Below are 13,983 nucleotides of genomic sequence, written 5' to 3'. Positions count from 1 at the left end.
TTTAAAGGATTTCTTGTGAATTGACACAGCATAATTGGCAAGCAAATTATTTTTCTTTAAAGTACGTATCAACCTTTTTTAATGTTGTCTATTTTTTAATGGAGCTATACAGGTTACAAAGACTATTTATTGCAATCTAAAAGTTATAAATTATTTGTTTCTTATTGCAAGAACATTGTTATCCTTAAAATAGTATGTTACTATTTTGCTTTTCTTGGAAGATATTTACACCGAGAGCCACCGAAAAATGATCTCGGATTGATTTCTGATATTTTCAGTAGTCACGCTATAATGTTACATCAAAGGATAATCTGTACATAATGATAATGGCTTACAAATGTTTTATTGATAGATTGCTAATAAAAAATTGATTAGAGATTATATTATATTTAAATGAACTTTAGATATCTCGCGTTCATCTTGCTAATTGTAAAGAAGTAGTAATTCGTATCATGGTAATAGCATTTTAGACTTGTAAGTACCTATACATATATATAACATATATATATATTGTATGCATGTATGTATATAAATATAGTTTTAACAACGTTGTCATTACAATTTCAGTTTAGTGGTAAACTTTAAAATCAGCCTTTAGAATCGACCGAATATTTCTTATCGTTAGAAACATAGATTTCGATTCGTTATACAATAATAGAAAAAGTTACCAGTCATTCCTATAACGCACAAGATTTCTTAGTTACAAGGTTGAATATCTATCTGTTGGTCATAGTCATGCTGATGCCAGTGATAGTAATCACAATTTGCTCATAATATATCATTTTTACTTGAATAGTAGTAAAGCTTTTCTTTCTACGTCACACCTATAAGACGGTATTTACTTGAAATGATTGCAGCGTGACCAATGCTGCTATTATATATTTTGAATGGAAGCGTTGTTTTCGTCAAGTGCTATTAAAACGTTAAAACAGAATCTCTTAAGGCGTCTGCAAACATTTATGAGTCATGTATTAAAATTCGAAACAAAATCATTTTACGCATCATCAGCAGCTGGTATTTCTAAATATTTAAAAAAATTGGTGACAAAAATAGCATTAATCTTTAAAACTCACTAGTAAGAAATTTCTGATAAAAGATCAAGTATACAGGAAAATACACTGATAGGAAAATAATTTGGGCAAATTGTATTGCAATGCTAAGTTAAGAATATAGCTATGATTGTACAGCATCAACTACAGGTGGTTCTTTTTCACCAGGATTATGATTACTTGCACAAGTGGTGTTTAAAGTTTCCGCTTTATCCTTTTTTCTTCCGTTTATAGTGGTATAGCCGTAAAAGATTACTGGAGATAAAAAAGCTAACGTTGATATGATAACCAGCCAAGTGAGATCATCTGATTTGGCGTTGCATTTCCATTCATTGATCCATTTCGTCCTGGTAATATTGATCTGCAAAATAGAGACGCGCCATTAAGTGAAGATTATACATGGAATGATTGAGAAATTAGGAGATAAAAGTTTACAGTTCGAGAAAAACGAGCATCCGTTATTTTATAATATTCTATTGAGTCATTACCATGTAGACGATATCTCCACATAGAGCTACGCGAGGAGTTAACATGGCGTAGGTTGCAGTTAAATGATTATAAGCCTCTCGACACTGTACACAGATTGAATTATTACTTTGAGCTTTGGATAACAATTGTTCACTTGTATTCACATTAACGTGCCCGGTCTTATTCTGCAACATTCAACACATACATAGTCAAAATCAGATTATTCATGATTCCATTTCAATAATTGATAATAGCCTAAAAGTGTCTATTATTCTATAACATATACATAGTCGAGATCAGATTGATGATTACATTTCAATAATTAATTACAGGTGATAGCCTAAGAGTGTGTATTATTCTGCAACATATACAGAATCGAGACATGGTCGAGATCCAATTGATGATGATATGGATACAGTAACCGCAATTCCATATTCTAATGATGATAATTATCTAACTATCAATTGTTCTACAACATACACACTGTTAAGGTTAAATTGATGATTCCATTGTAACAGCAATTTCATATTCTAACGATGATAGCCCAAGTGTCTCACTATTCTAAAACATATACAGTATGTACATACTCAAGATCAAATAGATTATATTGATACCAGCCATTCCATACTCTAGCGATGAGCCTAAATTAGCCTAAAAGTGTCTATTATTCTATAAAACTCGTATATCAGTACGGCAACTGCAATTCCATATTCTGACGATCGTAGTCCAAGTATCAATTATTCTACAGTAGTCGAGATCAATAGATGGTGGCATGGATACAGCAACTGCAATTTCATATTCTAATGATTGTAGTTTAAGTATCAATTATTCTACAATAGTGGAGATACATTGATGGTAGCATGAATACAGTAACTGCAATTCTATATTCTAACGATGATAGTCGAAGTATCAATTATTCTACAATATATATACATTGTTAAGATTAAATTGATGATTCCATAGAAAGAGCAATTCTGTATGATAGCTTAAGTTTGTACTATTCTACAATATTTACGGTATATCGTCAAGATCAAACAGATGATTACATCCATAACGGCAATTCCATACTTTAGCGATGATAATCTAACTGTCTATTATTCAACAATATATATACATGATCAAGATTGAATTGATGATTACGTCGCATATTCTAACGATGATAGCCTAAGTGTCTACTATTCTACAACATTAACGGTACATCGTCAAGATCAAACAGATGATTACATCCATAAACGGCAATCCATACTCTAGCGATGATAGCCTAACTGTCTATTATTCAACAATATATACGGTACATGGTCAAGATTGAATTGATGATTACATCGCATATTCTAACGATGATAGCCTAATGTCTACTATTCTACAACATTGACAGTACATCGTCAAGATCAAACAGATGATTACATCCATAAAGGGTAATCCATACTCTAGCGATGATAGCCTAACTGTCTACTATTCTACAACATTAACGGTACATCGTCAAGATCAAACAGATGATTACATCCATAAACGGCAATCCATACTCTAGCGATGATAGCCTAACTGTCTACTATCCTACAACATATACGGTACATAGTCAAGATCGAAGAAATGATTACATAGTCCACTCAGAATAGCAATGTTTTCTACTTGTATCTTTTCATTAATAGTAATGAAGCAATTTGATTCACTATAATAAACACAATCTCTGTATACGCCTATCCAGCAGCGGTAGTTTGCTTATTTATCAGGAAATAGCATATACAGAAAATTACCATTCCATTCTATCTATTCCTTCGTAACTAAATATAAATTAAAGCGATATAAATATTTCTGAAAGTAAAGTAGAAGCATTTCTATTTGATTAAGTGGTTGTATTTTATTGCAAAAGAGTACTACCCTAGTGATGACGTAATGGAGAAGGAAAGTAGACGAAAACAACATGGCGAAAAGGATATTGGATACTGAAAGCGTCTTCAATCTATCGATCATACAGGACTTACAAAGAAATGGAGGAAACACTTTCGCGTTTCGATCAGAACCAAAAAAAATTCGGTAACATTCTCGTGTAGATGCCATTCATCACTTTGATGGTGGCGTTGAAGGAAGCATTCTAAAATACCAGATAGAATATGAAGAATTATTCGAAATTGGAAAATTTCTCCTAACAACATATATAGGATTACGATTGTGATCATTTAGGGGACTGTACGATTAATTTGGCCTTAAAATCATGTCTGTTGTAGAATCTACGAGTTACTGTATACGCCATAGTTCGCTTGACTAGAGTATTTCCTGCTGAAAAGTACGATGGAGAAGGAATGAAAGTGAAAATATCCTACAGGATAAGGTGATAATATCGATTGTGATTTCTTAACGAACTATCGTGCAATTTAGCGTTAAAAAAAGTGCAGAATCTGCCGATTATATATCTGTTATATATATATATATATATATATATATACAGTATACACGACTGTACAACTCTTAACTGGACTAGAATATTCTCCTTAATATCCGTAAGTTTCAAACAACTCTTCTACTCCTTGATTTTACGATGGATATCAGGAGACGGGAAATGGTCGAAGTACTGACAAAAAAAGTTACGGCTGGTCAAGAGTCGATAGAAATAGACATGATCAAGATATAGTTTACCATTGCAAGAGCAAGATTTCCATAATCCTACGGCATGCTTATGAGTCTGAAGAAGGACTTGAACGTGAAATGAATACTTCAAGTCTTGTGAACATTTTAATCCATTCAGTAGACCAAAGTGTTGATTAATGGTTGTATTCTCCTCCATAATTTGCGTATAACTTTGTGACAAGCGGCTATAGTAGATAGCACAATTGCGACACATTCGAAAGAGTATACTGCCACTATCAAGGGCACATTGGATAAATTGGCTATGGTGTACTGAATATTGATGTAATCGTTGTAAGCATAAGGATAAATTTTGATTTTCTCCATTTTGCTGTTGTAGTAAATCCATTCCTTGATTGGGATCATCGTCCTCTTTTGTCGATGCCATGATAGAGACATCCAATGGATCATCATAGCCCTTGTCAGCGATTGCTATCGTCGCTGCTAGTAAAATAGCCAAGAAAGACATAGCTAATTGGATTCGATGCATGATTTTTGCAATAAGAAGGGGCAAAGTGATAGATAGGCAAGCAACGAATTTCCAACTAGTAGAGAAAAAATTATGCTTTCCAGTCTGTCTGTCTACAATTCTTATAGGTCATGATTCGGTACATGACTAGCGACGTATATGCGAGAGGAGGATCAACATCCAGTCGCTTTTTTCCACCCTGCTGGAAAATCTCTCCATCAATTCCCTCCACTCCTGGAGTGATTAGCCCTAAAATTGGCCAATTTTCTATCCTATTTGTGCTCATCTGAAATTGACAAGGTCAGATAGTCGAGATGTCGTTGTTCAATAATAATTTTTACTGTGGTAGATTGAGAATGAAGATGTGTGTTGATAGCGGTGTAAGAACGGATTAAAGTAGTAAAAAAGGATCATGGACTAGTCGTGCTGTAGCCATTTCGACCATGTATTCACCAAAAGTGACGATGGAATATCTTTTATTTTAGATCGTTGTTACATGGCTAATTTACTCTACATCGTGACAGGCTTATTCCTATATTTGTATGCGTAGATAGACAAGACGTTTGCCCTATCCACTTCAGTAATTGGGTGGCATAATTTGGATGATGAGCCTTGTGTTATACAGTAGATGAAATAAAATCCCTTGCGTCTGTTTAATACGAGTCAAGAAAAAGCTTTCGCTCTGATTGATTGCATGGCTAAATTGGTTTTTTGCTGCTTGATCAGAGAGATTTATACAGCGACAACATACAGGACTATTTCCAGTAGTAGTCTGCTACGAGGAAACTTTCATCGCGCCATTCATACTAGCAAGATGGCGCTTCTGAATGCTGGCTCTCCTTTTAGTATCACTTGTACAACGGTATGCTAGAAATGTTTTGAAGTAGTGATATAATCGAATGCTGTCATGAGCTAAAGTAGGTTCATTTCCATCTCGGATTTGGACATAGACATAGCATTATGGTATCTGCTTTTGAAAACAGTGTACTACTCTACTTGTATGGCTAGAACGAGCCTAGAAGCCTCGACCACCTATCGCAGCATGTAAAAAGAGATGCTCGACAAGTTGAGTAATGCTGTCATGGCTTGAAGTACATCCATCCAATCTCAGATGGATGGATGAACATTGCATTGCAGCAGTTCTACTTTTAAACAGTCTACTACATCACTAGTTATCCAGCACCTAAGTATACATGCAGGATTACCTCTGCAAGCAATACTTGACGAGTTGAGTAATGCTGCAATGACTTCAAGTACATTCAGCTAATCTCAGATTGCTAAAAACAGTGTGGATAGAACTGCAATAATTCGTTCATCGAACATCGACGTATAGCGTGTTGCCTTTGCAACAATATACAAGAGATGCTCGATTAATGCAGTAAGGCTGCAAGGTCTCGAAGTACATTCATCCAATTTCTGATTGAAAGATGAATGTTATATTGCAGGAGTTCTATTTTCATGATCTACTTTTCAAATAGTATCGACTCGAGCTCCTTCGTTACCTTTTAGATGGGCAAGATAGGCTCGATTAATGGAGTAATCGAATAAGGTCTATAAAGTGCATTCATTCGTTCTCAGAGGATAGGTAACTTTGCATAAAGTATTATAGCGTTACCATTGCAACGATAATAATAAGTATAATAATGTACAAGAGATGATCGACTAGTTAAGTAATGTAATAACGGCTTTAATGTTTGCATATATTCATCCGGTCTCAATGCAACGATAGGCAAGAAATGCTCAACCAGTTGTCATTTAGTTAGAGCTTGGAGACTATTCATTCCATCTCGGATTTGTACATATTTCAATATGGCCTTGCATCCCTATTTCAATCGTCTTCTTTTAAAACCAGTATATAGCGATCAGCATGGAGTTAGCTACTGTAGCCTTGCATCTCTATTTTGATCGTCTTCTTTTAAAACCAGTATATAGCGATCAGCATGGAGTTAGCTACTGTAGCCTTGCATCTCTATTTTGATCGTCTTCTTTTAAAACCAGTATATAGCGATCAGCATGGAGTTAGCTACTGTAGCCTTGCATCCCTATTTTGATCGTCTTCTTTTAAAACCAGTATATAGCGATCAGCATGGAGTTAGCTACTGTAGCCTTGCATCCCTATTTTGATCGTCTTCTTTTAAAACCAGTATATAGCGATCAGCATGGAGTTAGCTACTGTAGCCTTACATCCCTATTTTGATCGTCTTCTTTTAAAACCAGTGTATAACGATTAGCGTGGAGTTCGCTACTTTAAGCCTTATTGATGCAAGAAATGCTCAACTGGATTTAGTAAGAACTTGGAGTCATTCCATCTCGAATTTGTACATACTATACTCAAGGTGGCCTTGCAACCCTATTTTGATCGACTTCTTTTAAAACCAGTATGTGACGATCAGCATGGAGTTAGATACTTCAATATGGCATTGCATCCTAGCTTTGACCATCTTCCATGAAAGTAGTGTTGACGAACTGGTAGTGAACCTAATTTGAATTTCTACTAGCAGCTTGTCGCAAAAAAGTCAGCATTACATTGGATAGCTCCTCGACATGTTGACTATCATCACCTCTTTAAAACGGTGTACTAACCAGCTGCCAGACTAGTTTAAATAGATTGATATTTATATTGGCATCTCCTTGACTATTTCCGCCATGCAATATCACTAAAACTAATGGTTGTATGCAGTTTTGAGTAAATAAATAAAATACAATCCTGTAGAAGAAGTTCAGTCCATAGTTTAATCCTTTACAACTTGGACATCATATATATTGTATAACATAGTGATAAAGAAACCAGCCTGTGCCTATTTCCTATGGCGGAATCGAGTGCAGCATCGTCTACAGCAGACATCCATTTACCCTAGACAACTCCTGATGTGGTAGCCGTAGTCAGGAAAAACAAATTCTATCTATCCCTCTATAGCAAATCGTTTATGTTTACATCTTTGAAATGTTGACAGCCAACTCCCCTTAATCAGTCGGGTAGAAGCATTCATTCAAGTGCTTGTCTTATTTTTAGTACGATCCAGTTCAACCTAGTCCGAGTAGAATGGCGACGCTGGAGGATCCACTTCATGCTATTGGATTCGATTTAGATCATACTCTAATTCGATACAAATTAGAACCATTTATGAAGGTAAGGGATAGCTAATCATAGAGTGTAATGATTATACTAGCGATTGCGTGTTGTGGCTTGAATAACATGCTAATGTTCAACACTGACATGAGAAGCCATAACTGTAAATAATTCACTACGGTAGAATTGATTAGTAATCCATACATACTGACTTTGAAATTCTTTAATTGACTATACTTTTACTCATCGTGTACGGCTCTAGTCATAGTCTAAAAGGTATCAAATCATCGGCTATAAAAGCCAACCCTAAAACAGTTCAATAGTGTAAAATGCAGCTGTCTTTAAGGCTCTCGAATCATGGATATTTGCCATTTTTTCTGTATCGTCGATAGGTCAGTGCATCTATATGATTGCCTCTTCTCCTAATGCACTATAGTATGGATTCGCATAGTTGTAGAATCACAGGCAGAAGGAAATGGACTGTTTAATCTGTTTTTCAGCACTTTAACCTTAGCAAGAGGATTAATTGGCGCAATTTACTTTTCGCCACAGTCCTAGGCTACGATGATTTACTTAGAATAATTAATTACGGTGCTACAGAGTTCCAATAGGACACTCTAGCAATCTAGATTATATAACATGCAGCAGCATCGGCTATAGACCCCTTGATCTACCTTATCATACTGTCATAGACTACGTGCAAACAAGTTTACTAGTCTAACGTAAAGCTCTTACTTTTTGAAGTTGCTTCTACAGATTATTATCCTAATCTATCCAGAGATCTAGTAATACGTAAAGCACTTACTTTTTGTGTTGCTTCTAAAGATTATTATACTAATCTATCCAAAGATCTAGTAATCATGCTGCCACTATTACGCCAAAGAGCTATCCTTCTAAAAGGCTGACAATCAGTAGACGCACCGTACCATAATCTAAAAAATAGCTTTATATTCTAATACTTTCTTAAACTCTTATGATTTAGGCAACATAGTGCCGTAACACTTACACATAAATTGCAACTTACAGTATTACCATTAACAAGACCAGTGATAGGCTAAGATTCCATCTTTTACATCATTAAGTTTGTATAGGCGAATATCGAATATAGTAATGCTAGTTGCAATAAAATCTTGAATGATTTCATCGACTGTTGCTACGCTAATGATATTGCTACCATTGCTTTCTTCAACATTCTATCTAGATGATTTATGAATCGATAGCACTTCATATGGTTCATGATTTTGGCTATGACGAACGATTACTTCAATTTGATGACGATTTAATGGATTTTTGGTATGTACAGTTATCCTTGTAGTATCCTTGTTGGCTATTGACGATGGTTAAACTTGTAGTACGATAGTAATCTTCAATGCTAAAGGTACTCATTATCATCAGTTTTAAGGGCAACTTTCTCGATCGAAATCGGGGTAACTTTCTAAAAGTAGCAGACAATGGTTATATAATCAGGTAATTTTGAATATACTCTGTACAGTACATGCTATGTCAAGTTGAATAAAATAGCCAACCTACTGTTGTAGTTTCGAGCTATAAACTCTTTCATGTTCCTTAACATAGAGCATGTCATGGTAGTAAGCTAATGAGCGATGATGAGCTGGCTACTACTTATGGAAAGGAAAGAATATTTCCCTACTTTGCAGATGTCAAGGATACCTATGATTACAGTAGTAAGTCTGCTAATTTCACTAGGGTAATTACCCTATGTGCAATTTTCAAAACTAGCCATATTGTTCTTATGACTGCGTCCTATTTTGCTTAGAATTATATTAAGAGATTGACCATGATAACATTACTATATTTTTCAATACTTGGGTATTAATCATCATCGGCAATCAATTTATTATCGAGTAACCGATAGACTGTAGAATTACTGTATAAAGATATTCTTAACCTAACCTAAAAAACTTTCCTCTTCTAATCTTTAGTTTAATAAAAGTACAACTACTCTTCAGAATATAAAATACAGGACGATAATGCAGTATTATGCTGTAATATGCCAGGAAGAGTATAAGAAAGCTTTGTTGATTTCTATTGGACTTGATTATAATTATAGATATGTGCTACTTTTTCGATGGATATTATGAAATTCCAACTTCTGCTATTGCAGCTCGATTAATCGATTTCGTAGATGCAAAGGTAGATCATTGACAGCATGAGAATAACCAATTGATCTATCAAATGACTTTTGACGTTATGCACTGATGATGTCTACAGTATAGGTTGTCTTAAGTAATTTTAATACCTACAATGGCATTTATTATTAACAATTTGTATCTACGCTTATTTCATATGTCAAAGTAGTTCGAATAACGCCTTTGATGAAGCTACTTTTTTTCTGCCTGTTAGAAAGAAAGAAAGGCTCCATATAAGATCTGGGGTAATATTCAAAATTCAGTCTTTAAGGTCTTTTTCTACAAGAATTTTAAAGGTTCGTAGATCTTGACCGCTTTCTATGTTTGTTAAATATATAACTGCCAATAGAATTTTAAGTTGAAGTAGGACCAATTTACTCGTACTATAATTCACTGTATATGAAATAGTAACGTTGAATGAAAGCATGCAATAGTTCACTCGTAGATTTAAGCTTCATGTTTATAAATCTTTTATAAACCCTACATATAACTGTATAGTATTTCTTGCTCTTTCTTTTAGAACATACCTGCAGGTTTTTTAAGTTATTATTTACTGAGCCTGAAAAGTACGCAGAACGTTGCTCTGATAAACTAGTAAATTATTTGAAGTCTTTAAAACAACGTGGCAAGAAACTATTTATCATCACTTATTCGACCGTAGAAACTGCCACTCTAATGTTGGATTATATTTTGGGGTAAACTATTTCGTAACAATTGCATTTTTAAATACTGTAATAATATTGATTTCATTATTTTTAATTACTTATTCGCCGACATGTAGTCCCGATACGTGGCGTGAATTATTTGATATTGTTGTTGTGGATGCAAAAAAGCCAGGTAAGAAAACTGGGATACTTTCAATGTTATCCATGGACACATTAACTGTCAATCTTCTTCAAGTTTGGTGATATACATTCCGTAACAGTTTGTTACAACGATTAATAAATGAGTCTATTTATATCATCATCGCTACTATTTAGCCTTTTTTGATCCAAAGAAAAAAGCCGAACACCAGTGTTTCATCAGTATGTACAACTTTATGTACTTTGGCAAGCTTTTCTTAATAATATTGCGTCATTGTTATGCTTGTACAGTTACACATTACACCATATGTAGAAAAAATATTTTAGTAGGCGATTAATAATAGTCATTTATGCTTTAGGTTAACTAGATGAAATCTAGGTCACCATGTTCTATGATTTTCTTACTTTATGAAAATTCATACAGTGCTTATCATTGCTATAATAGTTGACTATGTTACAGAATGGTGGAAAAATGATTAGTAATTTGTTCTTGAAATCTGTCTTGTATTTTTAAAAGATAATGATAAAGATGAAAAGATCCCTTTTAACGAAAAATGGAGTGAGCATGGCGTATACATTGGGGGACATTGTAGTCGATTACTTGAATTCTTATCCTCATCTACAGGAGAAGAAAACCCTAATGTGAGTTGCAAATACAGTGACCAAGTAACTTGCAAAGTCACACATTTTTCGCTGTGTCGATTATTATTCATCGGTTCAGTTATTTCAAAGTAATATAATTGCCCTACGTTAGGTCATGTATTTTGGCGATAGCATTCGATCCGACATAGTTGGTCCCAAAAAATTCTTAAATTGGACATGTGGAGCTATTATTGACGAACTTGGACCAGTAGCATTTCCAGATTCTCAGGTTCAATGAATACTCAATATATATCTGAGAAATAATTGATTGTACTTTCTGAGACATTTAAATTCTAGTGAATATGGTTCAGTAAGTAGCTTTGTTGATAGTAAACTCTTACGACCGCAATGACTGTCATAGGATGAAAGTCGAAAGAAAGTTGTCAGTTCAAAACGATGGGGATCATTCTTCTATGACTCACCTAATTGTACGTCAGACTCGGATGATAATTTGGACAGTATTCGAACGTGTGAATGGAATACATTTTGGGCTAATGGAATTAAAAAATATGCTGATTTTTGCATACCTTCGCTCCAATATTTTGTTGGTATGTTATTTGGTCTTTCTGATATCCTTTCAGTTCTGTAGTTAATCTATGTTTATATGCAAATAATATTTATCCCACCCTTTGCCCATATTCGTCATATAAAGATAACCCGAAAAGTAGCATTGCTGAATATCCTCCCCATCAATGGCCTAATGCAAGTTCTTAAGTACAACGCACTTTGGCACAATAATAGCAGATTGGACCCAAATACGAAAAACTGAAGGATATGTTATACCCTACAGTCACCGTCATTAAAATTGATGTAATAATGCTTTTAAAATCATAATGTCTTAATAAGTATCATTTAACTGTTTATTCATGTCATCTTAATCACGGCTGACACGATTATTTAGGCCTTTAAACCATATAGTTATTTATAAAGTAGCTTTGATATAGTATCGAATTTATGTTCTTAAGTCCTATGCGATTAGAGCTAGTCCTTTTTGAATGGCACAGTTACGACTGGTAGTGTAGGTACTGATGAAGTATGCTTGGTGTCATATGATTACATCGAACTTTTAGGGAGCGTATTTGTTGACAGAAAAGCCTCTAGTTTTAAATAACATCAGTTGACAAGACAATACTTGTCAACAGTCGTAAATACTGAAAGCTGTGGCGCTATATGATGTTTAAAACTTTTATCGTACTAAAAATTAATCATTTGATGATCTTGTTCTTGCTAATTTGTATGGTACACTAATAGAATATTTATATTTATATCGTCATATCACTACAATCTACATCATAACTCAGCAGTACAGTTTTACAGGTTGATTTTACCTACCTGATAACTTCGGATCTCTATTGCAACAACAAGTAACGATAACTGGACTCTGAATTATTTTGTGTAGCCATAAACGGTCAGTCAATCGTACGCTATGTACAGTATGTTGTTTCAAGATCAATTGTCAAGATTTATTTCTAATTAACGTTTTATGTTTGATTTGATGATCATAAAGTGATCTTGGTTATTATTCCATAGGATTATTTTGGACTAGAATAAATTGTATCCTGTTTACTTCACCATTAGTTTTGTAATATCGCTAAGTACAGTAAGTCTGTTGCTAAATTTGTATTCATCTGACAGATATATACAACAAGTAGCTTTGCCTATTTTGCTAACGATAGCAAGGCGATTTTGACCATAATACCATCGATGGAGCAATGTAATCCGCCTAACTATGACCCTTTTAATAGGAATCCCTGTCCATGATTACTCTTTGCTAAAGATATTGTTAACTCATGTATTATAGCATGATACAAGACGAATCATTTAGTGTAGCTTCTTCAATTTCTTGCTTGAGCAGGTAACCTGCCAAACTATGAGCATTTCAATAGGAATCCCTGTCCGTAATTACCTTTAGCTAAAGACATTATCCAATCATGTATTATAGCATGATGGAAGACGAGTCGTTTAGTGCGGCTTCTTCAATTTCTAGCTTGAGCATGTAATCTGTAACTGTGATCATTTCAATAGTAATCCCTGTCCGTGATTGCCCATTACTAACAATATTATCTAATCATGTATTATAGCATGACGGAAGAAAAATCGTTTCGTGCGGCTTCTTTAATTTCTTGCTTGAGCATGTAAACTGCCTAAGTATGATATTTTATTATTAATTATCAATTCAATAGGAATCCCTATCCTTGATTACCTTTTGCTAATGACGTTGTCAAATCATATATTATAGCATGATCGAAGACAAATCATTTAGTACAGCTCCTTCAGTTTCTTGCCTGAGCATGTAAACCGTCTAATTATCACGATAGTATTATCATTTCATCAGGAACCCCTGTTCTTGCATGCCTTTTGCTAACGACATTGTCAAATCTCGTACTGGTATTATGGCATGATGGAAGACGAATCTGTAATAAAAGTGCCCCACAATAACTATCTTAGTCAATGGCATTTTCTATAAGGCTTTTATTACAAGGTTTCAGGAATAGTAGAGCAATAATTAATTACTGCAAGAATCTGGTCTAAAATCTAAAGTATTCCGAGCTCCAAGCGAAGAGAAGTCTCTTTTCCCTTTCGTGAGCTCATCCCTTTAGTTCTTATATACATTTCGTTAAATCCATTTACGACAACTTGATTAAATTTAAAGTTGTGTAAAAGTTTTCTTACTCTTCCTCAGACATAAACCGTAACTGAAAAATTATGA

At 34.3% G+C, this 13,983-nt stretch overlaps 2 protein-coding genes across 2 annotated transcripts; one reads left to right on the top strand and one right to left on the bottom strand.

Annotated features, from left to right (window-relative positions):
• Positions 1-1,173: 1,173 nt before the first annotated feature.
• TRIADDRAFT_56709 (uncharacterized protein) lies at positions 1,174-4,629 on the bottom strand (the record flags this gene model as incomplete). The annotated part of the gene is made up of 4 exons (XM_002112525.1): positions 1,174-1,410; positions 1,538-1,702; positions 3,500-3,609; positions 4,152-4,629. The coding sequence occupies 4 exons, from the start codon at positions 4,627-4,629 to the stop codon at positions 1,174-1,176; spliced, it is 990 nt and encodes a 329-aa protein (XP_002112561.1).
• A 3,022-nt stretch (positions 4,630-7,651) lies between these two features.
• Positions 7,652-11,987, top strand: TRIADDRAFT_56708 (uncharacterized protein; the record flags this gene model as incomplete). The annotated part of the gene is made up of 12 exons (XM_002112970.1): positions 7,652-7,738; positions 8,880-8,971; positions 9,074-9,145; positions 9,254-9,363; positions 9,750-9,832; positions 10,043-10,124; positions 10,349-10,523; positions 10,610-10,665; positions 11,149-11,273; positions 11,386-11,502; positions 11,635-11,821; positions 11,863-11,987. The coding sequence occupies 12 exons, from the start codon at positions 7,652-7,654 to the stop codon at positions 11,985-11,987; spliced, it is 1,311 nt and encodes a 436-aa protein (XP_002113006.1).
• Positions 11,988-13,983: the final 1,996 nt, after the last annotated feature.

The sequence above is a fragment of the Trichoplax adhaerens genome, genomic scaffold (assembly GCF_000150275.1).
Source record: "Trichoplax adhaerens TRIADscaffold_5 genomic scaffold, whole genome shotgun sequence".
NCBI lineage: Eukaryota > Metazoa > Placozoa > Uniplacotomia > Trichoplacea > Trichoplacidae > Trichoplax > Trichoplax adhaerens.
The sequence above is the reverse complement of the archived record's forward strand: the minus strand, read 5'-3'. Positions and strand labels throughout refer to the sequence as shown.